Source organism: Heterodontus francisci, chromosome 5 (assembly GCF_036365525.1).
Source record: "Heterodontus francisci isolate sHetFra1 chromosome 5, sHetFra1.hap1, whole genome shotgun sequence".
In the NCBI taxonomy this organism is placed as follows: domain Eukaryota; kingdom Metazoa; phylum Chordata; class Chondrichthyes; order Heterodontiformes; family Heterodontidae; genus Heterodontus; species Heterodontus francisci.
In genome coordinates, this window is record NC_090375.1 from 88,812,028 (window position 1) to 88,837,305 (window position 25,278).

Below are 25,278 nucleotides of genomic sequence, written 5' to 3' on the forward strand. Positions count from 1 at the left end.
CCTAGAATAACAGGACGAAGCATGTGCCACACATGTTTCACTCAGCTGCTCACCAATATTGTGTCAGGATCTTAAAACCAGCAATAGGACTCTAAATTTCATATTCAAGGCACCTAATTTCAAATTCAGGCATGTGCCCTGCAGGGGGGAGATTGCGCGCAAGAGGTCATGACCAGAAATTCAGCCCTCCAACCTTAATTTTTTGCCAGAAACAGGAGAAATGAGGGTGAATTGCTCTCCTACTTCATTTGAATCATGCTGGGACCAGTGTCCCAGCGAATCATATAACTAGGGTTGTAGATAGGACTTTAAACTAATTAGTGGGGGGGAGGGTTCAATTGAAGGGAAATTTAAAAAACTAAAAAGAAACAAGAGAGCAGAGGTGCAGGGTAGTGAAGAGGCAAATGGTAATCAAAGTATGATAGGAAGGGGCAGAAAATATAAGCAGAAGAGTGCAGCAGAAATTAGAACGATAATGAATAACTATGGTAAAAAGTCAAACCTTAAGGCTCTTTATCTGAATGCACTCAGCATTTGTAACAAGATAGATGAGTTGATGGCACAAATAGAAATAAATGAATATGACTTGATAGCTATTAGAAACGTGGTTGCAGGGTGACCAAGACTGGGAACTCAATATTCAGGGGTATTAGATGTTCTGTAAAAATAGACAAAAAGGAAAAGGAGGTGGGGTAGCTTTGTTAATAAAGGAAGGTATCAGTGCGGTGGTGAGTAGGGATATAGGTGCAATAGATTGTGATGTGGAATCAGTTTGGGCGGAAATAAGGAACAGCAAGGGGAAGAAGTCAGGGGTGGGAGTCGTCTATTGGCCCCCGAAGAGTTGCCTCACTGTAGGACAAAGTATAAATCGGGAAATAATGGAGGCGTGTAAGAAGGGCGCTATAATTATCATGGGTGATTTTAATCTGCATATTGACTGCAGAAATCATTGGCAAAGGTAACATGGAAGACGAATTTGTAGACTGCATCAGGGATTGTTACTTAGAGCAATACGTTGCAGAACCTACCTGGGAACAGGCTATTTTAGATCTGGTAATGTGTAATGAGGTAGGATTAATAAGAGATGTCGTAGTTAAGGATCCTCTAGGGGGTACCGATCACAACATGGTAGAATTTCAAATTCAGTTTGAGGGCGAGCAACTCGGGTCTCAAACCAATGTCCTCAACTTAAACAAGGGAAGTTACAGAGGTATGAAGAAAGAGTTGTCTAAAGCAGGCTGGGAAGATAGACCAAGGGGAAGGTCAGTGGATGAGCAGTGGCAGACATTTGAGCAGTATTTCATAACGCTCAGCAAAAATTTATCCCGGTCAAAAAGGACTCGATGAGAAGGATGAACCACCCATGGTTAATAAAGGCGGTCAAGGAGAGTATCCAAACAAAAACTAAGGTATACAAAGCGGCGAAAACTAGTGGTAGACCAGAGGATTGGGAATTTTTTAGGAACCAGCAGCGGATGACTAAAAAACTAATAAAGAGAGAGAGAAAAGTTATTTTGAAAGTAAATTGACAAGAAATATAAAAACAACCAGCAAGAGCTTCTACAGGTATATAAAAAGAGAGTAGCTAAAGTGAGCATGGGATCCTTGGAGGATGCGACTGGAGAATTGATAATGGGGAACAGGGAAATGGCAGCTAATTTAAATCAATATTTTGCATCAGTCTTCATGGTGGAGGACACTATAAACATCCCACAGATATCAGATAAGCAAGGAGCTAATAGGAGGAAAGATCTTGTAACCATCTCTATCACGAGGGACAAAGTATTTGACAAACTAATGGGACTAAAGACAGACAAGTTGCCAGGACCTGATGGCCTACATCCAAGGGTTTTAAAGGAAGTGGCTGCAGAGATAGTGGAGGCATTGGTCGAAATATTCCCGAACTCACTGGATTCTGGAAGGGTCCCAGCAGATTGGAAAACCGCTAATGTGACACCCCTGTTCAAGAAGGGAGGGAGACAAAAAGCAGGAAATATAGGCCAGTCAGCCTAACATCGGTTGTTGGGAAAATGCTAGAGTCCATTATTAAGGAAGGAATAGCAGGACATTTAGAAAAGCTTATCGCAATCAAACAGAGTCAACATGGTTTTGTGAAAGGGAAATCATGTTTGACAAATTTGAGGAAATAACAAGCAGAATTGATAAAGGGGAACTGATAGATGTAGTGTATTTGGATTTCCAGAAGGCATTTGATAAGGTGCCACATAAAAGATTATTGCACAAGATCACGGTATAGGGGGTAATGTATTAGCATGGATTGAGGATTGGTTAACACACAGAAGACAGAGATTCGGGATGAATGGGTCTTTTTCAGGTTGGAAAGGCATAACTAGTTGAGTGCCACAAGGATCAGTCCTAGGGCCCTAAATATTTACTATCTATATTAAGGACCTGGAGGAGGGGATGGAGTGTAATCTATCCAAATTTGCTGACGATACAAAAATAGGTGAGAGGGCATGTTTTGATGAGGACATAAGGAATCTGCAAGGGGACATAGATAGGTTGAGTGAGTGGGCAAAAACTTGGCAGATGGAATTTAATGTAGGAAAGTGTGAGGTCATGCACTTTAGTAGGAAGAATCAAAAGGCAGACTATTATTTAATTGGAGACTCCAAAAAAGTGCAGCACAGAGGGATCTGGGTGTTCTTGTGCATGAAACACAAAAAGTTAGCATGCAGGTGCAGCAAGAATTAAGAAGGCAAATGGAATTTTGACCTTTATTGTTCGGGGGTTGGAGTTTAAAAATGGGGAAGTCTTGTTACAACTGTACAGGGTGTTGGTGAGGCCGTACCTGGAGTACTGTGTACAGTTTTGGTCCCTGTATTTATGAAAGGATATACTGGCATTGGAGGCAGTTCGAAAGAAATTCACTAGCCTGATTCCTGGGATGAAGGGGTTCACCTATCAGGAACGGCTAAACAGGTTAGGCCTTTATTCATTAGAGTTTAGAAGAATGAGGGGTGATTTTATTGAAACGTACAAGATTCTGAGGAGGCTTGACGGGGTAATTGTTGAGAAGATGTTTCCACTAGTGGGGGAATCTCGAACTAGGGGACATAGTTACAGAATAAGAGGACATTCATTTAAAACTGAGATGCGAAGGAATCTCTGCTCTCAGAGGTTAGTGAATGGCTGGATTTCTCTACCACAGAGAGTTGTGGAGGCTAGATCACTGAAAGTATTTAAAGAGGAGGTAGATAGATTTTTGAAATATCGGGCAGTTGAGGGCTATGAGGAGCTGGCACGAAAGAGGAGTTGAGGTCTGGGGCAGATCAGCCATGATCTTATTGAATGGCGGGGCAGGCTTGAGGGGCCGAATGGCCTACTCCTGCTCCTATTTCTTATGTTCTTATGTTCTTACATAATTTTGCTGTGATGATCATGTGTATGCAGTTAATAATTATTGTGGCAGCGTTACACATTTCAAAATGCATCATTGTTTCACAGTGTTGAACAAAGTTGGTACCCTTAGAAAAGTACAAATAACCACATTCAAGTCCAGCCCAAATAGACAGGAGCCACTTTTGGTGCCTATTGCACTCCAAAAATAGATATAGATAGGATGTGATAAATAAAAAAACTCGGCAGAATTCTGATTTCCCAGTCAGTTTTGAGCAGCTCCATTGTGCTGCCAATGAGAGTGTCTTTACTGCTGCCACATTTTTCATGCTTTCATTTTGTGCCAGGCATGAAGGTGAAGAGAAACTGGAAGGAAGGCTCCTGGGAAACCAAAGCTACAACACTTCAACTTTGGCTAATGATATGATTCCAGCAGCCATGAACGGAACCTAAGCACCGATACAATGCGATTCATGTAACCACCAGGATCATTTCTGAGTAACTTCTGGCATCTTGAAGGAGCAATTCAGATATCTGGACCAATCAGGGACTACATTGCAGTGCAGTCCCTGCAGGAAATCTAGGATCCTAATTGTCTGTTACATGTTCCACAACTTTGTTCAACCAAAGATTTGACAATGGATGAGAAGTGTCTGCGAACAATGCCAGAGTTTGAGTCAGATAGTGACCATGAGGCTGTAGCTGCTGAAAACCTAGTGCAGCCAACAACACAGATACACAAGCACTCAGATTTAGCTACACTGCCTTTTAGGGAACATCCTCACAAAAATAAAGCGGCTGAAATTATCTTCAGCAACACTATCCTCTGGACTTCCTCAACTACATTTTGTGCCCATTCTTTGCTGTGATTATACCTTATTCTGGACAATTATAAAGAATGTTATTGCTCAAAGTGCAATTGAGTGAAACCAGTTAATTTCCTACTTCGTGTGATTTGAGCATTGCCAGTGTACAAATTTTGTCACTGTGCTTCCCGTTAATGGTGGTGGATCTCATGCAATGTCTGACACCTAACCCATTACGTCATCTAAATAATTTCCCTGTGTAAAGACTGGCCTGGACTTTGTGGTCAGCGGCTAAGTGAGGGCGTTCACTTCTGACTTCGAAGAAAGTTGCTCACAGAGATCTAGTGATCTCTGTGGCATAGGTTTCACTTTTCTTGATGTTAATTTGTTAATTTCATTCTGGCACCAGCTATAGGATTTCGCTAGAGTCCAGCAACAGTGATGTCATCAAGCAAGCTAAATAGCCAATCACTTTGAAGAATTCTCATAGACATCAAACCAGTAACAAGTAGGTTTTATCGTTCACTTTTTATAATTTTACAGAAAGCAAAATATGTGAACATGGGATTAGAGTAGAAGCTGAAATGTCGTAAACAAACTTTAAAAAATTATTTTAAAATCTATCGAATTTTAGCATGGAATGGAGAAATTTGACATTCCACAGATATAAAATTAGTTCTTTAGGGCTAGAAAGGTTGTTCAAACCTAGTATTCTGTTAAAAACCTAGTTACACCTTATTCAAAAAGGGTATAACTTTTTCAAGAGTTTTTACAGTGAGAATAATAGCATCAAATATGGAAGTTCATCAGTGATTTCTAATTCATTTCTACCAGTGAGGACTTCAACAACGCACTCTGTGGAGGAGCGGGGAATCACTGACAGCAACTTCTGGATTTCCACATTTAACTGCGCATGTGCAAACACCAAAAGTTGCTGTCAGTTTCACAGATTAATGACGGCAAATGTTGACAGTTTCACCATCATTACAACTGCAAAATTTGTGCCAGTATGCGCGGGCTGACTAGGGTGTCCATGAGAACCAATTAAGATCTGGTTGCTTTTACTGCCTTCTGCTGTTTCTTGTGGTAGATGTGCAACTGAACCAGCCATGTATGATGCTGCAAAATTAGATTTGTTTTTGTCTCCAGGGTCAAATCATTTTTATATGCACTGAACAGCAATGCCCTCAGCACCATGGTACTCTGCCTAGTGAACTCTTGCCATGTCCATACACCTCCACTCAAAATCTTCCTTTGGTTTAGCCAATTTTTGGGATGCTAGATGGGTGGAAATCTGGCATAATGGATGGCTGCCCATTTTTCTGATCAGGGACGCCCATTTTATGCCTGGCAATTGTATGTGGATGATAATGATTGCAGAAAAGTTAAACTAGTGATGCCAGGACCCTGCCCCTTTTTGCTCCATGCACTATTCCAGGGGTTTCCAGGTGGATGGGGCGGTTTAGCACTCCTATTTAGTACATATGCTCGTATTTAAATAACATGCTAATGTAGCAGGACTGACATCATCGTGCAACCTGTCTTATTTTACTGGGCCTCTACCTGGCAGAGGCTCAAACACAGCAACGAATTGTCACATTGCTGTTTGTGGGATCTTGCTGTGTGCAAGTTGGCTACTGCATTTCTTACAACAGTGACAACATTTCAAAAACACTCCATTGGCTGTAAAGCACTTTGAGATGGCCTGAGGTCATGAAAGACAGTACATAAATCAATAATGTAAATGATACAGACTTTAAAGCACTAGACCAGTTTTAAAAAAGTAAACCTTTTTATTTATATATATATATATATATAAAAGAAATACAAAATTTCAACACAATGAAAATGTAATTATGGCAATTCAGTTTTTTCTGAGCCTTCGACCTGTGTCACTGCTTCAGGTACATTAGAAGTTAGTAATGTCCTTCTGTTGTAGTGTCCTTTAATTATGCCAGAGTTGTTGTTTTCATTCAGAATTTGTTTTTGTTTTTGTCTGTTTAAAGACTGTACAAGTCCAAGGACAACAGCAGCTAATGAGTATTGACCAGTTAGCTTTCTTGGTTGCATGATAAGTGGATTTGGCTGAACTCTTCCCAGAAGAAAATATGTTTTGATCTTCCCTTCTTGTTCACTTATCCCTTTGACATATATTTCACCTCTGTACTCAAAGGCAAATCCTTTGTCCTTCAGGATAAGATATGTATCTTCAGGCACTTGAATTTTGCCACTAATGCCTGTGCTATCCATGCGGCTTGCTAAGTTTACAGTTTTACCCCAGATATCGTATTGAGGTTTCTTAGCGCCAATAACCCCTGCAACGACTGAGCCATGGCTAATACCTGGAAGTAAATGTGCATTACCAAGTAAATTATTTAAATACTTATAAGCATTAACTCCTGCAAGAGATGCCACTTAATTTCATGGCAACATAATTATATTAATTACTAAGTCACCCCAACACACTATTTTCACACCTTTTCTCCTGAAGGCACTGACTTATGATGGAATAAAACATCACAGGAACTAGTAGCCCTCCAAGGACTTTGTCAAAGTGGCTATTCTTCATGAGCCCAGACAATGAGCATTTGCAGGCTATTTGAACATGAAACACATTAGATCTGAGTTCAATCTTGTCCTCACCTGATGCCAATACACATGTACTTTCCAGCAGAGATCAATGAATAGTAAACATGAGTAGGAACCTTGGCCTGTTCTAAAGCCAGGGACTGAGTCCAATTACTGTGCCATTGAGATCAAGAAATTCTACACAGACCAGGGATCGAATGTAGAACATTCCTGGTCTGTATTGCTCAGTATCCCAGTGTGATACTAGGTAATGCCTACACTGAGTCAAATGGGGAACTTATTAATTACTATTTAAAGAAAAAAGGGGAAACAAGAAAACTATCATCTACAAATCACTCACTCAGTAACATTCTCATGGAACACTAACATGTTTTAACTTAATATAGGAGTTTGCCAAAATGGAAGCATTTTCCTAAGAATCAATGATTAAATATTTGTTCTAGAACACATGGTAAATGCCTTCAATCTACATACATCAACATATGGATTTCAGAGCATAGAAAGAAATGAATTAAAATAATTTGAATTCATATTATCTTGGAAACTGTTCCAGTAATTATATCAAAATCCCTCTTAATCCTGACCAAACAAACCAAAAGGACGATTTGCTTTTTGGGAATATCTTACAATTGTCAAAAAGATATTTCATGGAGTGCATATTAACTGCCACTAGGTGTCACTGTAATGCTTTATAAATGATAGTGTAGAGTGGAAATAATCAAATGTGTGGATAAATGATTTTTAAAAACATTGTATTAGTAAAATCAACACTGCTAACAGTGTGTTACTAGTGTTAGTGCTACAAACAGGAAGATCTAAAGACTGCAGCCATTAAGCCACTGTACAATGCAAAGACAGACATAAATATTTACTTTAAATGATGGTAGATTGAGATTACATTCTTTAAAAAAAATCAATGTGGCACAGTGGAATGAATACCAGTTGAAGCGAACATTTAAGTGTATGAATGTTACTTTCTACATGGAATAATTAATTGATTACAAGTGGCATTTGATTTTAATAGGTTGCATTTAGGGTCAGTGGTGAACCAACGGTGCCAGCCATGCGTTACACTTGCACTTGCCCAAATACTTTTCATGAGTTTTTGCATCAGAATTTCCTGTTGTCTAACCATCTAAAAAGCACTCCGCCCTGTAGAGAGCATCTGCAAACAGGGCAAGCAACTGTGTATCTCCTCAGCCAACCAGATTGAAGAATTGTTAATGAGCAGTGCAGAGTGTGAACAAGGAAGCACCAGTTAGAATATTTAATTCAATGTCAAATCAGGTACAGAAAGCAAAATAAACAGAGGGAAAGAAAGATTGGATTAAAAGAGAGAACTAAAAAAAGAAAAAAGTTAAAAAACACAATTATTTACATTTTTAATGTTTTTAAAATATCCAACAATAATTAAAATATGAAGCAATGAGACTTCACACTTGTTAAAGTTAACTTTCAGTGGCAGAGAGGTTTTTAGGTGTTAATGATTGAGCCATTAAAAATTTACTTACACTGAAATGGACAAGTCCTAACTTTTTCTGGCAAGTTTAGGTGGGTGGGGGTGGTGGGGTAGTTTTAACACCCAATTTAACAGATGTGTTTGGAGTGGGTAGAGGGTTCTTTTTTTATTTTTACAATTGGAGTGCAGCCTGGGTCCAACACACCCATTTTGCATTTAATGGAGGCATGATTGGATGCTGACAAGAAACCTGCACATAGAGTCGGGAATTTAATTGTTGCAAGATGGCAGTGCTTATTGGAACAATTGACGTCCTTGGAAGATGTGAATGAGGTCTTTTCAAATTGTTTTCAAGGTGACTCTAAATTTATCTTCTGCACCACAGGTTTCCTGGGGCTTGGGAAACTGACCAGGGAAATGGAGGTGACTTTGAGCAGCAGTTTGGGTGGGTAATTAAACCTGTCATTATCCCATCTGAATGACAGCTCACTTATTGCAGCTAGTGTCTTAGTTCCCTCTGGCAAATGTTTATCAGAGAGTTCTTGTGTGGATACAGCTTTTTTCAACCTTGGAGGATTTCAAAGAGACAAGATCAGGATGGGAGGCATGTTGGATGTGTTGGATAGCACATCAGAAGAAGACCATCACAATCCGTAGCAGCAAAAAGATGCTGGTAGGATCAGCATGTGCACAGAAGAAAGGTGCACAGGATCGAGGCTGAAGTCACAGGAGGCACTACTCAGGTCACAGGGTTTACAGATAGAGGCTCATCTGACTTGGCCTCTCAGAAAAGCAATACTTCCACAGGCTGAGGTTGTCACATCAGCCGGTGGCAGACATATGCAGCCTCCCACAGGATGGCCTGCTCACTGCTGGGCCTGGTGGCCATGCATGGCTAGTACTGTGAAACTTTTAAAAATTAATTCATGGGATGTGGGCATCGCTGGCCAGGCCAGCATTTATTGCCCATCCCTACTTTGGGGAGCACAGTGGCGCAGTGGTTAGCACCGCAGCCTCACAGCTCCAGCGACCCGGGTTCAATTCTGGGTACTGCCTGTGTGGAGTTTGCAAGTTCTCCCTGTGTCTGCGTGGGTTTCCTCCGGGTGCTCCGGTTTCCTCCCACATGCCAAAGACTTGCAGGTTGATAGGTAAATTGGCCATTAGAAATTGCCCCTAGTGTAGGTAGGTGGTAGGGAAAATATAGGGACACGTGAGGATGTGGTAGGAATATGGAATTAATGTAGGATTAGTATAAATGGGTGGTTGATGGTCGGCACAGACTCGGTGGGCCGAAGGGCCTGTTTCAGTGCTGTATCTCTAAACTAAACTAAACTAACCAGTCTGCCATGTGGGACCTTGTCAAAAGTCTTGTGAACATCCATGTAGACCATATCAACTGTACTACCCTCATCTATCTTCCTTGTTACTTCAAAAAATTCGATCAAGTTGGTCACGGTTGAACAGGATTCTGTGTGAGGGAGGACATGGGCAGCAGTTTTGGATGACCCCAAGTTTACCAAGGGTAGAACGTGGGAGGCCAGCAAGGAGTGTGTTGTAATAGTTGAGTCTAGTAGTAGCAGGCATGGATGAGGCATTAGCATTGTGATTCAAATTGAGGTGGCCATCAAAACAAACATGGTTTTAAAAAAAAAGTGCTCAACATAATACTTGTTAGTGGCTGTGGGGGTGAGCAGAGGGGGCTTGTAATTTAGTGGAAAAATATAATTAGTGCATTTTCAGATGTAGGAAATATTTGTGTACTAAATTCTTTCTAAAATGAAAATTTAAAATTTTTTCCAGACTACAAGAGCTCCCATTTAATAAACAGATTTATTGTTATGCTTTCATATTTTAATACATAGTTATGTAATTGGTGATCTTGCTTTTGACTTTTTAAAATCTTTTTAAAAATTAATATTTTGATGTGGATTTTTGTATATTCAATTAATTCTGATATGTTTCACCCAGCATTTTGTGATGTTTATAAAAAGAGTACACGTGATATTACTACAGGGAGATATTGGTAATGTTCCAGCATACTGAGTGCACAGTGATTTCAACATCAACCATAATTGATTATTAGAGGGCAGGGTATTTGGATAATTCTATGACAACAGTATGGGCTTGTCGAATGTTAGAACAGGATCCATAAAATAGCAAATGCCTCATCCATGCCTTTGTTACCTCTAGACCAACACACTCCATGCTGGCCTGCCACGTTCTACCCTTGGTAAACTTGAGGTCATCCAAAACTGCTGCCCATGTCCTCCCTCACACCAAATCCGGTTCACCCATCACCCCTGTGCACACTGATCTACATTGGTTCCTGGTTAAGCTTTAATGCCTTGATTTTAAAATTCTAATTCTGGTCTTCAGATCCCTTCATGGCCTCGTTCCTCCCTATCCCTGGCATTTCCTCCAGCCCCACAACCTTCAAATAGCTGCATTCCTCTAATTCTGGCCTCTTAATCACCCCTGATTTTAATTGCTGTACCATTGGTTGCTGTGCCTTCATCTGCCAAGGCACTAAGCTCTGGAATTGCCTCCCTAATCTCTGCCTCTTTACCTCTATTTCCTCCTTTTAAGAAGGTCCTTAAAATCTTAGTCTTTGATCAAGCTTTTGTCTTCTGCCCTGATATCTCCTTATGTGATTCGGTGCCAGACTTTGCTTTATAATGCTCCTGTGAAACTCCTTGGGATGTTATTATGTTAAAGGCACTATATAAATACAAATTGTTGTCATTGTTTGAATTGGACAATATAAGTGGTTTCTAGGAGATGGGTAAAGAAGTTGAGATCTTTCTAAAAAGTCGACAATTTTTATTACACAAAATTGATTAACAAATTTTGTATTGAGAAATGTGCAATTGTGGAAGTTTTGTTTGCCCAATACAGGATAATATTTTAAATAAAAACATAAAATGCTGGAAATACTCAGCAGCTCAGGCAGCATCTGTGGAGAAAGAAAAAGAGTTAATGTTTCTGGTCAATTAGCTTTCATCAGAACTGGGAAGTTAATTGGTTTTAAGTAAGTGAAAGTGGGGGAGGGTGGGAAAATGGGGAATTCAGCGATGGTAATGCCATTGAATGTCAAGGGGAGATGGTTAGATTCTCTCTTGTTGGAGATGGTCATTGCCTGACACTTGTGTGGCGTGAATGTTACTTGCCACTTATCAACCCAAGCCTCGATATTGTCCAAGTCTTGCTGCATTTCTACACGGACTGCTTCAGTATCTGAGGAGTCACGAATGGTACTGAACATTGTGCAATCATCAGCGGACATCCCCACTTCTGACCTTATGATATAGGTATGGTCATTGATGAAGCAGCTGAAGATGGTTGGGCCTAGGACACTACCCTGAGGAACTCCTGCAGTGATGTCCTGGAGCTCAGATGATTGACCTCCAACAACCACAACCATCTTCCTTTGCGCGAGGTATGACTCCAGCCAGTGGAGGGTTTTCCCCCGATTCCCATTTACCTTCGTTTTGCTAGGGCTCCTTGATGCCATACTCAGTCAAATGCTGCCTTGATGTCAAGGGCAGTCACTCTCACCTCACCTCTTGAGTTCAGCTGTTTTGTCCATGTTTGAACCAAGGCTGTAATGAGGTCAGGAGCTGAGTGGCCCTGGCGGAACCCAAACTGAGCGTCACTGAGCAGGTTATTGCTAAGCAAGTGCCGCTTGGTGGCACTGTTGATGACACCTTCCATCACTTTACTGATGATTGAGAGTAGGCCGATGGGGCGGTAATTGGCCGGGTTGGACTTGTCCTGCTTTTTGTGTGCAGGACATACCTGGGCAATTTTCCACATTGCCGGGTAGATGCCAGTGTTGTAGCTGAACTGGAACAGCTTGGCTAGGGACGCGGCAAACTCTGGAGCACAGGTCTTCAATACTATTGCTGTAATATTGTCAGGGCCCATAGCATTTGCAGTATCCAGTGCCTTCAGTTGTTTCTTGATATCACGCGGACTGAATCGAATTGGCTGAAGTCTGGCAACTGTGATGCTGGGGACTTCAGGAGGAGGCCGAGATGGGTCAATTCGGCGCTTCTGGCTGAAGATTGTTGCAAATGCTTCAGCCTTGTCTTTCGCACTGATGTGCTGGGCTCCCCCATCATTGAGGATGGGGATATTTGTGGAGCCACCTCCTCCGGTTAGTTGTTTAATTGTCCACCATCATTCACGGCTGGATGCGGCAGGACTGCAGAGCTTCGATCTGATCCATTGGTTATGGGATTGCTTAGCTCTGTCTATCGCATGCTGCTTACGCAGTTTGGCACGCTGATAGTCCTCTGTTGTAGCTTCACCAGGTTAACACCTCATTTTGAGGTATGCCTGGTGCTGCTCCTGGCATGCCCTCCTGCACTCTTCATTGAACCAGGGTTGGTCTCCTGGCTTGTTGGTAATGGTAGAGTGGGGGATATGCCGGGCCATGAGGTTACAGATTGTGGTTGAGTACAATTCTGCTGCTGCTGATGGCACAGAGCGCCTCATGGATGCCCGGTTTTGCATTGCTAGATCTGTTTAAAATCTATCCCATTTAGCACGGTGGTCGTGCCACATAACACGAAGGAGAGTATCCTCAATGTGAAGGCGGGACTTCATGACTGTGCAGTGGTCACTCCAACCAATACTGTCAAGGACAGATGCATCTGCGGCAGGCAGATTGGTGAGGAGGAGGTCAAGTATGTTTTCCCCTCTTGTTGGTTCCCTCACCACCTGCCGCATATCCAGTCTGGCAGATATGTCCTTTCGGACTCGGCCAACTCGGTCAGTAGTGGTGCTACCGAGCCACTCTTGGTGATGGATATTGAAGTGCCCCACCTAGAGTACATTCTGTGCCCTTGCCACCCTCAGTGTTTCCTCCAAGTGTTGTTCAACATGGAGGAGTACTGACTCATCAACTGAGGGAGGGTGGTAGGTGGTAATCAGCAGGAGGTTTCCTTGTCCATGTTTGGCCTGATGCCATGAGACTTCATGGGGTCCACAGTCGATGTTGAGGACTCCCAGGGCAACTCCCTCCCTACTGTATACCACTGTGCCACCACCTCTGCTGGGTCTGTCCTGCCGGTGGGACAAGACATACCCGGGGATGGTGATGGCAGTGTCTGGGACATTGTTTATCAGGTATGATACCGTGAGTACGACTGTGTCAGGCTTGAGGGTGACCAACACCCTCAACTTTTTCACCTCCAGTTTCTTCCAGGGCACTACTGGAGAGATATCCAGGATCTCCAAGTCAGCTGCACATAAATGTATTTGGCAGGTTATTGACGGCTGGATTGCCAGGGCCAACAATTACATACATTTTCCTTGTGATGACAATAGCTAGAAAGTGCGGGCACTAGGATTTGCCTCTTGGGCTGGATTCACACAGGTACACGGTGCCACTGACTGCACACATGTGACAATTTAAGCATCGCCACAGCAACCAGGAAATTTATAAACCACAAGGGTTATTCCTCCATCAATGTGCAGCTGGTATGCAACCACAACAAGAGGCTCATTGCAGGCATGCACCAGATTCACTGAGAGCTGACATGATGCCTTCATTCTGTGGTAGTTCAGTGTTTCAGACCTTTGTGCTCCAGGAAGCAGACCTGAGGGCTGGTTTGTAGGAGACGAAGGATACCCCCTTCAAACTTGACACCTGTGAGGAACCCAACCAATGAGGCGCAGGAGCGGACTGTAAGGGCCACATGATCACTAGGTATGACATTGAGCAAAGCATTGGAAGGTTGACGCTTCAGTTGCCTGGATAGGTCTGTAATAGCCCTACAGTACTCACCAGCTAGTGAGAGTCTCCCGAATGATAGTAGTGTGCGGTGTCCTGCACAAGATTATCTTTCTTTGGCCTCCTTATCTCGAGAGACAATGGGTAAGCGCCTGGAGTGGCTATAAAGGCCAATTCTAGAGTGACAGGCTCTTCCACAGGTGCTGCAGAAAAATTTGATTTTTGGGGCTGTTACACAGTTGGCTCTTCCCTTGCGCCTCTGTCTTTTTTCCTGCCAACTGCTAAGTCTCTTCGACTCGCCACACTTTAGCCCCGCCTTTATGGCTGTCCGCCAGCTCTGGCGAACGCTGGCAACTGACTCCCACGACTTGTGATCAATGTCACAGGAATTCATGTCGCGTTTGCAGACGTCTTTAAAGCAGAGACATGGACGGCCGATGGGTCTGATACCAGTGGCGAGCTCGCTGTACCATGTGTCTTTGGGGATTCTGCCATCTTCCATGTGGCTCACATGGCCAAGCCATCTCAAGCGCCGCTGACTCAGTAGTGTGTATAAGCTGGGGATGTTGGCCGCCTCGAGGACTTCTGCGTTGGAGATACGGTCCTGCCACCTGATGCCAAGTATTCTCCGGAGGCAGCGAAGATGGAATGAATTGAGACATTGCTGTTGGCTGACATACGTTGTCCAGGCCTCGCTGCCATAGAGCAAGGTACTGAGGACACAGGTTTGATACACTCGGACTTTTGTGTTCCGTGTCAGTGCGCCATTTTCCCACACTCTCTTGGCCAGTCTGGACATAGCAGTGGAAGCCTTTCCCATGCGCTTGTTGATTTCTGCATCTAGAGACAGGTTACTGGTGATAGTTGAGCCTAGGTAGGTGAACTCTTGAACCACTTCCAGAGCGTGGTCGCCAATATTGATGGATGGAGCATTTCTGATGTCCTGCCCCATGATGTTCGTTTTCTTGAGGCTGATGGTTAGGCCAAATTCATTGCAGGCAGCCGCAAACCTGTCGATGAGACTCTGTAGGCACTCTTCAGTGTGAGATGTTAAAGCAGCATCGTCAGCAAAGAGGAGTTCTCTGATGAGGACTTTCCGTACTTTGGACTTCGCTCTTAGACGGGCAAGGTTGAACAACCTGCCCCCAGATCTTGTAAGGAGGAAAATTCCTTCTACAAGATTATACAGCAGAGAGAATTGCCGGTGGAGGATGATGAAGGGGTTCATCACTCATCTTTGGATGAGGAGAGCATAGAGAAGGAGGATGAAGATGGGACACACATCGCCAGACCAGCCATTTACATTGCTGCCTGGGATGCCAGGGGTTGCCTAATATTGCAAAGTTTCACCTAGTGAAATGAAATCCTGCAGTCTGCTCCCAGCAGGACCACTACCTACTCTCCCTTTGCGCTAAACAATCCTTCAACCACCCATCCGCCCATTGCACATCTACCAATGGGCCCCGTCATGAATTGACATTGATCATGAAACAAGTGAAAAGGTGAGTTGACACTCAGGATGCAATAATGGGCAAGATGTCAAAATAGTGCTAATTAATATATTTCACGTGACAAAAAGAAACTTAATAGCACAGCATTTTGTCAAACACTCATGTGTATACCTTTCATGAATTTCTTCAACTTACACTTCCTTCTGCTTCCATGTGGTGCATCCTTTCTGGCTTCAGCGGGGATACAGACAGGCTGCTCAGATCCCCACCTAATTGCTGAGATGCTTTTAACCCCCTACACCCTCTAAGATTTGGAGCCTCTGAAGGCCCTATCAAAGACAGGAGATGAGGTATCATGGCAGGTACTGGCTGAGGCAGGGATAATGGACGAGAAGTGGGAGTGCTTTGAGTAGAATTCCCACTTCCATGTCCCCTTTTGCCATCATCCCTCTCATGGGCCAGCACCACACCACTCCTTCCACTCTGCTGCACACCAACTTGGCAGAGATCAGTGGCATGTTGTAAGGTCACGGTATCTTTCAACCTTTTTAAGGCAGCAAACATCTGCACAGCTGTGGTCATGGCCTGCATGAACTCATTTGAGAACCATGCTTGAAGCTCCTTGAAGATGGACTCTCTCTCCATGGAAAGCATTCTCACAATTCCCTGCACTACCAATCCACTAGCAATTGAATTGGACTCCTACATCTTCTCCATTATTGTGGAGATTAGCACACCTGTCGGTACCTGGCTAAGTTGCTGATGTGTCTCTAACATTCTTCTTCTAAGATATCCCCTATTGTTCTGCATCTGTGCCCAACTCAGCAGAGCTTGGAGAGGATTGTGCTCCCTGACATGGAATCCCCACAGCTGTCCCTGCCACCACTGTGTTCTCATGCTGACTTGGGAGGTGTGAATCACCAGGTGAAAACCCAACTAACAATCTTAGTGGACCCACTGAAGTGCGAGTATCTGCAGTGGTGCGTGGCTGCATGTCTTGTAATGCTGCACCCTTGGAAGGAATAAGTTCCCTGAGGAATTGTTCTCAAGGATGTTCTAATGCACTTGCTGTACATGTGATGGCTCCAGGGATGAAGAATTTTAGCAACAAGGTTAGGTTGGAGAAGCTGGGGATGTTCTCCTTCGAGCAACAGTGATTGATTGGAGATTTGATAGAGGTGTACAAGATTCTGACATGTTTGGATAGGGTACACAAAGATAAGCTATTCCCATTAGCTGTTAGTACAAGGTCTAGGGGACACAGATTGAAGGTTTTGGGCAAGAGATGCAGGGGGAATGTGAGGAAGAACTTATTTACGCAACTGATGGTAATGACTTGGAACTCACTACCTACGAGGGTGGTGGAAACGGAGACGAATGATTTCAAAAGAAAATTGGATTGGCACTTGAGGGAAATAAACTTACAGGGCTACGAGGATAGAGCCGGGGAATGGGACTGATTGGATTGCTGTGCAGACAGCCGGCATGGACTGAATAGGCCAAATGGCCTCCTTCTGTGTCGTTATAACTCTATGATTCTAATTTACATTTGTGCATTGAATACAGCTGAGATTGTGTCATGCAGGTGTACATCATGCCTGTTGCATCATGCCTGTTGCGTAGCTTGGGTATGCGAAACCAGGATGTTAACGTTAATTGGTATAATTGAATTTAGATTGCAGATTCTGACCTGCTCTTTTGACTTCAAAGTTTTTTCCAGTCCACTGTTCCATCAATCTTTCACCCACCATGTCAAACCTGGGGAACAAGAGCTATCTACTCTACATCTGGATCAGGACTCCCCTCTGCACCCCAACTACACGTGGCCAGCATGCATATCATGAGAGCCATACTGTTTTGCGAAACATCATCAACTGGGGTGATGAAGCAACAGTACCACTGCTTCAACCACTCTTGAGGAGCCCTTCAATACTTGCCAGAATGTGTGTCCTGATTCGTGGTGGTTGGCTGCAGTCTCCACAATGTGGCCATCATGAGGCCAGACCTCTGCCAGCAGGAATTTGGTGGATGAAGAGAGGAAGCAGCCGGCACATCCATCTTACTGGCCGGGCTGTCCGTGAGCACCTCATTGGACTCCAGTTCCTGTGAACACAACCCCAGATCCCCATTGTACAAGATACCCACACCCTACCATCCCTCTGTTATGGACCATCACAGCGCCTTCTTGGTCATAATCCGGAATTTAAAGCCACCACAAAACAACCATTCCATACCAACCATATCCAACAAAACAAATCATCCTTGCACATTCCCTTAGTGTCTGTCTTGCGGGTGCCTTTGCCTCTCCTAGTGCTCCTAGGCAGTGCTACCCCAGTGGCTGCACCATGGCTGGTGGAAGGTCACTGACTTTCACTGGGGAAGCCTGCAGATGGCTTGCAGGATGTCCTTGAGCAGCTCTGGGCCTAGAAGGTCCGACTTCAAACTGCAGCACCTCAGCATGTGTGCCAGCAACCTGGGCTGACTGGCTGAGAGGCAACTGCAGGGGCACAGGTGGAGTGGCAATGGTGGGAGCATAAATGCTGCCATCCTGAGAGAGGATAGAAGGTTCATACTCCATGGAGCTACTGCCACTCCCCCAGGGCAGTGGTTCAGCAATCCTATTAATTTTCTGGAGCACAGATTACTGACTGCTATTAGACCCTGAAAGACCCTTTGAACACTGGTATCTGCAGCCATGGTGGCAGCAATCTAAGCCTGCATGGCTGCAAGCTAAGATTCCATGAGCACAGTCTGAGCTTTCACTGCAGCAGTCAGATGTTGAGTGGCTGCTGCTTGTGCTGCAATGGAAGCTGAAACATCTGCAGTCAGATGCTGCATCATGGTCGGGTCTGCAAGTCTGTCATGGAATTGGCCACCACTTCCACGCTGGAAAGGATGGGCTCCAAGCTCTGTGCAAAGCCCTGTGCTAAGTTGGAGCTGGACTCCGCCATGCTCCTTGACAGTGACAGCAGGCTTTCTGGCAGGTCTGCCAATACATCAAGCATTTCTGTGTGCATACCCATCAGCCTTTTTAATAAGCGGTTCATGAATTGCTCATCTGAGCCCTCTGCAGCAGAACGCTTGAGCAACTTCACCCTCGGGGTATTGGCACCCGTGCTATCTTTTACCCCTGCCCTGGCTGGAACTCTTTCATGCTCGGTGACTCATCTCGTGCAGATCCCGCCTCTATGCTACCCTCAAAAGTGTGCATAGTGCCAGTATCTGAGCTGGTGGCTACATGTGAGATTGAGTGATGGTGCTTCTTCATCATCAGTGCCTTACTTCTCTTGGTCTTTCTGCTCCAACTCTGCCTGGCCAGGTGTCAGTTCTTGGGTATCTGAAAGGAGAAAGGCACAAAGGTAGTGTTGTAATGAGGGGAGGGGGAGAGGGGGAAGTAAGAGCTGCATTCTGACATCACCGACAGAAGAGTTTGTGGGATGAGGGGGCAGTGGGCTGTGAGATGGTGGATCTGGTAGGAGCATTGCTGCTCCAGTGGCTGCAGTATGGCTGGTGGAAGGGTGCTGGCTTTCACTGGGGGAGACTGCACATGACCTTGCAGATGTCCTCGAGTAGTTCTGGGCCTCGAGGGCCAAATATCGGTCTGCACCATCTGGCATGGGCGGCAGCAGTCTGGGCTGACTGGCTGAGAGGTAACAGTAAGGGCACTGGAGGAGTGGCAGTGGTGGGTAAACCAGTGCTGCCATTGTGATAAAGGACAGCAGGCTCATGCTCCACGGAGCCAGGCACATCAGCAATCTGAGTAATCTGCTACAGCATAGATTGTTGGACTGCTGTGAGACCCTAAAGACCCTTTGAGCACTGGTATCTGCAGCCAATGTGGCAGCAGTCTGAGCCTGCATGGCAACAAGCTGAGATTTCATGACCTCAGTCTGAGCTTCTACTATGCACTCGGACATTGGGTGGCTTCTTCTTGTGCTGCATTGGAAGCATCGACCATTAGACACTGCTTCATGGTTGGGTCCACAAATGTTCTCATAGAGTTGGTCACTACTTCCACAGTGCTCCAAGCTTGGGCTCCAAGCTCAGCACAATGCCCTGTACCAAATTGATGCTGGATTCCTCCATGCTGCTTGTCACTGACAACAGGTTTTCTGACAGGCCTGCCAATGCACCAAGCATTTCTGTGTGTATGCTCATCAGCCTTTTCTGCACACCATCCCACTGAAGTTCTCATCTGAGTCCTCTGCAGCAGAGCTCATGTGCAACCACGGCCTCCGCAAGCTGTCACCTACACTACCCTTTGTCCCTGCCCTGACTCGTGGCTAGTGTCTCACCATGTGAAAATCCCACCTCTATCCTACCCTCTAAAATACACATTGTGTCACTATCTGAGCTTGTGGCTGCGATTATGAGATTGAGTGATGGTGTTTCATTCAGCATCAGTGCCTTGCTCCTCTTGGCCTTCACACTCTCTCAGTATCTGAACAGGTGGGAGTTTTTGGATATCTGAAGGGAGAAAGGCATAAGGATAGGTTTGTGGGGAAGAAAGAGCTCCATACTTATACCATTGGCAGCATGTATATCAGAAGACATTGTGAGATGAGAGGGAAGTGGGATATGAGAATGTGAATTAGGTAGGAACATATCATCATTTTCTATAGTCTCAATCCTGTCACTGGCCATGGCCTCAGCAACAGCTGCTCCAAGTATGGCAACTGCCGTCTCCTCCATGCCTGTCCCCATTGCTTAGTTACTGCTGCCTCCAGTTGTGTGCTACCTTGTCCTGCAAGAGAGAGGGAAGTGTGTCAGTGAGTGTGGTGCAATGTGTTTGGGTGACGTGGTTGTCATTGTGTAATAGCTGGCAGTGTGCACAAACTGTGAGATGTGGGTATGAGGCTTGCAGCAGTATTAAGTGTGTGAGGCTCATGGCTCAGTTTTAAGGATATGGCATTTGAAAATGAATTTACTGACCTTGACCACTCATGAGAGGTCATTAAACTTCTTTTGGTACTGGGGGAACACTGTTCACATTGACTCCGTGGCTATCTGCTCCCATTCTCTTCTAAGTGCTTGTTTGGAAGGTCTCCTGGACCCCTGTGAGCAAAGGATCTCCCTCCTCCTGTGCACCTCCAGCACCAACACCTCAAGTGCTGCATCAGAAAATCTGGGAGCCGACTCTCTGCCATGCTGCACCATCTTCTCTTCTGTGCGTCAAAGACTCTTCCCCAGCCACTTCCAGCACCTGCTGCAGCCAAAATTTACGTTCTCATTAAACGGTGCAGGCTGGCTTTCAGTCATGCAGATTAGTGTTAAAAGGTGTTAGTTTCGCATAAACTCGGGCCCGCTGCTGAGGCATTCACCATGTCATAATAATCAGTAAACTATAAAAAACTTACTAAACCTTCTCATTAAAGATTAAAAACTGTTATTTTAAAACAATATATGTTTCACTGTAAAGAATGTTCTGAGATTTGGGGCTGAATTTTCAGTGCCTTCTGAAGTCAGAAATGGGGCCGGGCAGTGTCTGAATTTCAAGGTGCCGATCCTGGCACTGGCAATAATTACCAGGGCTGGGAGAGAGGGGGACAGGAATCCTGCTCTCCTCTATATTGAGACCAGTTAAGACAGTTTAAGAGCTCGTTAAAAGCTTAAAAGGGTTTGAAGTTCTAATTTTTAAAGGGCCTGAAGGTTACCCGCACCTTCAGAAACAGACCACCCGAATGGAGGTGGGTTCAGAGTGGCGAGCCAGCCATGGTTGGCCTAGGGCATTACCTTGGCCCCATAAGAGAGTCAGCAGGGCAAAGAGGGACTGGGCATTTGGTAAGGGGTGCCCTTGGTGCTGCACAGGTGATAGGAGGCGTGGAGACTCAGCACCTGGGATTTGAACGGGGTCGGTACCCTTCTGGCATCGTGGGGGTAGAAGAGCAGGGGGCAAGGCTGTCAAGGACAATTGGGTGACCACCTGCCCAGGAGAAAGGCTTCAGATGGCAATGGGGGCACGAATGTCAGATTTTGGGCCCAGTGACGATGAAGGGCAACACCCCCCGTAGGAAGGACAGAATCCCAGGCATCAGGCAGGCACAGGAGAGGAAAGAGGGGCAGGAAGGCAATGGAGGCCAAATGCTCACCACAGGATCGACCGCCAAAGATGGAGTTACCTGGAGATGACTGAAACCTAGTGCCGCAGGAGACTGTGACTCACCAGACAGATGGTCACATAGATCTGTGCCCTCATCGTCGAAGACCTCGCACTTCACAGCACTGCTCGCCATGCCCTGCCAGTGGCTGGCAAGGTCACCATGGCCTTGAACCTTTTCACTTCTGGCTCCTTCCTAGAATCAGCTGCAGACTTTAGTGGCATCTCAAAAATGGCTGCATGCCACTGCATCTCGTAAGTCACTGATGACCTCTTTTCCAGAGCTGGACAGCACATAACAGAAACGGCCTCACAGGGACAGAGGGCACTGGATTTTGCTTCTATCGATGGATTCCCCAGGTACAGGGCATCATCGATTGCACCCATGTGGCCATCAAACTCCCAGTGACCAACAAGTGAGATCCATCAAAGGAAGGGCTTCCACTCTCTCAATGTTCAACTGGTCTGCAACCACAAGAGCTTCATCCATATGTGCATTCACTTTCCTAGCAGCTACCATGATTCCTTCTTCCTCCACTAGTCCAGGCTGCCTCAGATCTTCACTCCAACACCTAAAGTGTGTGGATGGATCCTAGGGGACAAGGAAAATCCCTTGAAGAGATGGCTACTCACCCCTCTATGGGAGCACTAGACAGAGGCAACAGGGGTGATATAACCAATGCCAGCTGCTCACTAGGACAACCATTGAGCAGGCCATCGGGCTTCTGAAGATGTGCTACTGGTGCCTAGACCGGTTGGGTGGTGCCCTCCAATACCCTACTGCAAGGGTCTCGATCATCGCGGTGGTCTGCTGAGCTCTCCATAACATGGCTCTAGAGGGGTGTGCATCTTGTGGACAATGAGGCCCTGGAAGAAGACAACTCATTGGGGGAGCAGCAGGGGCAGGAGTTAAGAGAGGAGGAGGAAGTGGAGGCGGAGAGAAATGAAGCTGAACAGAGAGGTGCCCCTGCTGGACAACGAGGTGGCCTCCTCCTGCCACCCTCCAGGGAAAGGACCTCCCTCCTCTCCCTCACGGCCTCCACCATTAGATCCAGGTCGGCATTGATGAAGCAAGGGTCTGCCCTGTATTGGGTTCCTAGCCTCCAGCTCCCCTGTGACACTTTGCTTCCTGCTGGTGCAGTGGAAGGCTTTGGCACAAACCTCAGATCTCTCCCTCAGGACAACTAGCAGCATCAGTATTGGCTACCGTGGGAGTCTAAATGAGTCCCACACTTCATCTGACTTGCCTCCATTCCTGCTCCCACTAGCTGGAAATAGTAAATTCAGTGAATAACTGAATTTTAAAAGAGTAAAGATGTTACCTTTTTTAACCTGCCTTATGCTTCTGAATGGCACACATCATTCTTCCACTAAGAGTATGGCTGGGTCCCGCCTGTGATTCTCTAACTCTCCATGAAAAGATGTGCAAAATCGGATGAAACTAACATTTTCCCTATGAGAATTGGCACAGGACCTAAACTGGACTGGAAACCCATCTCTCTACCAATTAAGGGCTCACCCCCACGTAAATTTGAACTTTAATCAGTTTTCCACCAGAGGTGGGTTTCTGATCGGAAAACAAAGCTGGCTTCTGTTTCCTGCTTTCATGAGGAAAATTCAGCCCTTGGTCTTAAACTTTATTTTCAGGTTAACTGTACTGGAGATTCCTATTCACATACTGAGAAATCTGCTGTTTGAATAGCAACTGTTGAATAAATTCAGTATTTACTGGTGGATCTTCCATACCATGATTTAGGAGGATAAGTCTGGTAATACACTGTTTTATAAAGGATAGGACACTATTCCACTGCTAAAGTGCAACTGTGTGTAACTTGAAGTTTCCCTTAAGACCACAGTGTCTAATTGTTGTTTTTGTCAAGTGAATTAGGCTAATTCGTCTTAGGCAGAACATCGGTCAATTAGAAATCAGAAAAAAACAGCATGAAATGAATGTTTTCTTTCTTATCTTTCGTTTAAGTGTGACACAAAAATATTCATTTAACTGTGCGATATATTAAGCATAACAGATGTGCCTTAAAATGTTTATATAGCTAGATGTCAAACTCTGAATACGAGATATCTGACCAGATTAAATTTAATTCTTTGCTTTTGAAACTTCTACATTCCCCATACATGAAATCTAGTTTAACAAATACAGAGCTTGTAATACAATATTCATTTTCTGTTAATGTGATAAAATAATCAACCCTCAAACCTTCTCAGTCCCATCAATGCTTTTGCCATGAGTCTTATATTTTGCATTTGTCCTATCTTTAGGTCCTGCACCAATTCTCATAGGGAAAATGTTAGCCTCATCCGATTTTGCACATCTTTTCATGGAGAGTCAGAGAATCACAGTGCGACCCAGCCATACTCTTAGCGGAGGAATGATGTGTGCCATTCAGAAGCATAAGGCAGGTTAAAATTCAGTTATTCACTGAATTTACTATTTGCATACAACCCTTTTTCTGAACTCCTGTGGACTGTGTTGGCAACCACTTTGTTGTAAAGGTGAAGACTGAACTCAAATCTGAACCCCAATTAACTGGATTTCAATCTATTGGAGCTATTTTCCTAAATGTCCAAATTTGAACATTTTCCATTTTGTTTTGTAAAAGTAGAGAACGATCTACAAGTGGAGAAAAACATGCATTTTCACTGTTTCACTGGATAGATTCTTGGTTATGGAATGAATACCTCTTGCTTATTGCTATATCCACAGAGCCAAAGAGGATTTTAATTTTAAGAATATTTAAGTCCAATCCATATTAATTGAGCAGGAAGGGAGGGAGGGATCCAGCCTTATGGTGCTCATGGATTTATTTGATCACAATTATTTGAAAGGCGACAGCAGTTGACGTTATCGTGAAGCTAGTCGTAGTAACTTGTCTATTAGGATTCTTTATAGCTCATTGAAGATTCAGGAGGATTATACGCACCCATACTGGTGATATTTTCATTCAATTCCAAATAAGATTGTGTCGGATGGATATGTGGGCCGCGGATTTCAATTAGACACAAAAATGGGTGCAGTGATCATACTGTGCAATTAACCCACACCCATTGCTTCTGAGGCAGGCAGCTCACAAACTTTGTGCTGTCTACTCATTTCAATGATTATAGCATGCAGTCAGTGCTAAGCACACTGTTGAGTGGCTGCACACCTGTGCAGGAGGTGAAAAATTGTGAGAGTCCAGCACCACTTAAATTAACCTGCACTATTTTCAGCCAGCCTGTACTTCTTAAAGGAAGCAAGTGCTGAAACTGGTTACAGAAGGGAGTGTGAGCAGGAAGAACACTGAATTATGTCACTGCACTGGACACCTTGGTCAAGGAAATGCAGAGGAGGAGGGATGTCATTTAAACGCAGGCGGCCTTGACGCATCTCTTACTTTCCATCCCATCTCCTCATCACAATTGTACCTTTGTGCCTTTCTCCTTTCGGGTACACAACAGCTGCAAATTGGCCAGGCTGTGGTGGAAGAGAAGGAGGTGGAAGAGCAGAAAGACGGTGATGAAGAAGAAATACTGTCACTCGCTGTTACACTCGCAGCCACCAGCTCAGATACTGACACTGCGCATACTTTAGAACACAGTTTAGAGGCGGAATCTGCATGTGGTGAGACACTGAGGACAAATGAGCTACAGCCAGGGCAGGTGACAAGGGTTACACAGCTGCCAGCTTGCCGGAGGATGAGGTCACATACGGGTTCTGCTGCAGAAGACTCAGATGAGGACTTCGATGGGGCGGCATACAGAAAAAGGCTGATGGGTATACA

The 25,278-nt window shown here is 44.7% G+C and overlaps 1 protein-coding gene across 1 annotated transcript in view; it reads right to left on the reverse strand.

Moving 5' to 3' along the window:
• Positions 1-6,020: 6,020 nt before the first annotated feature.
• The window catches only part of adcy8 (adenylate cyclase 8 (brain)), a 131,945-nt gene continuing 112,687 nt past the window's right edge, over positions 6,021-25,278 (reverse strand). Inside the window, exon 18 of the mRNA XM_068030851.1 lies at positions 6,021-6,508. Coding sequence (XP_067886952.1) covers positions 6,021-6,508 — 488 coding nt within the window. The remainder of the gene's footprint in view (positions 6,509-25,278) is intronic.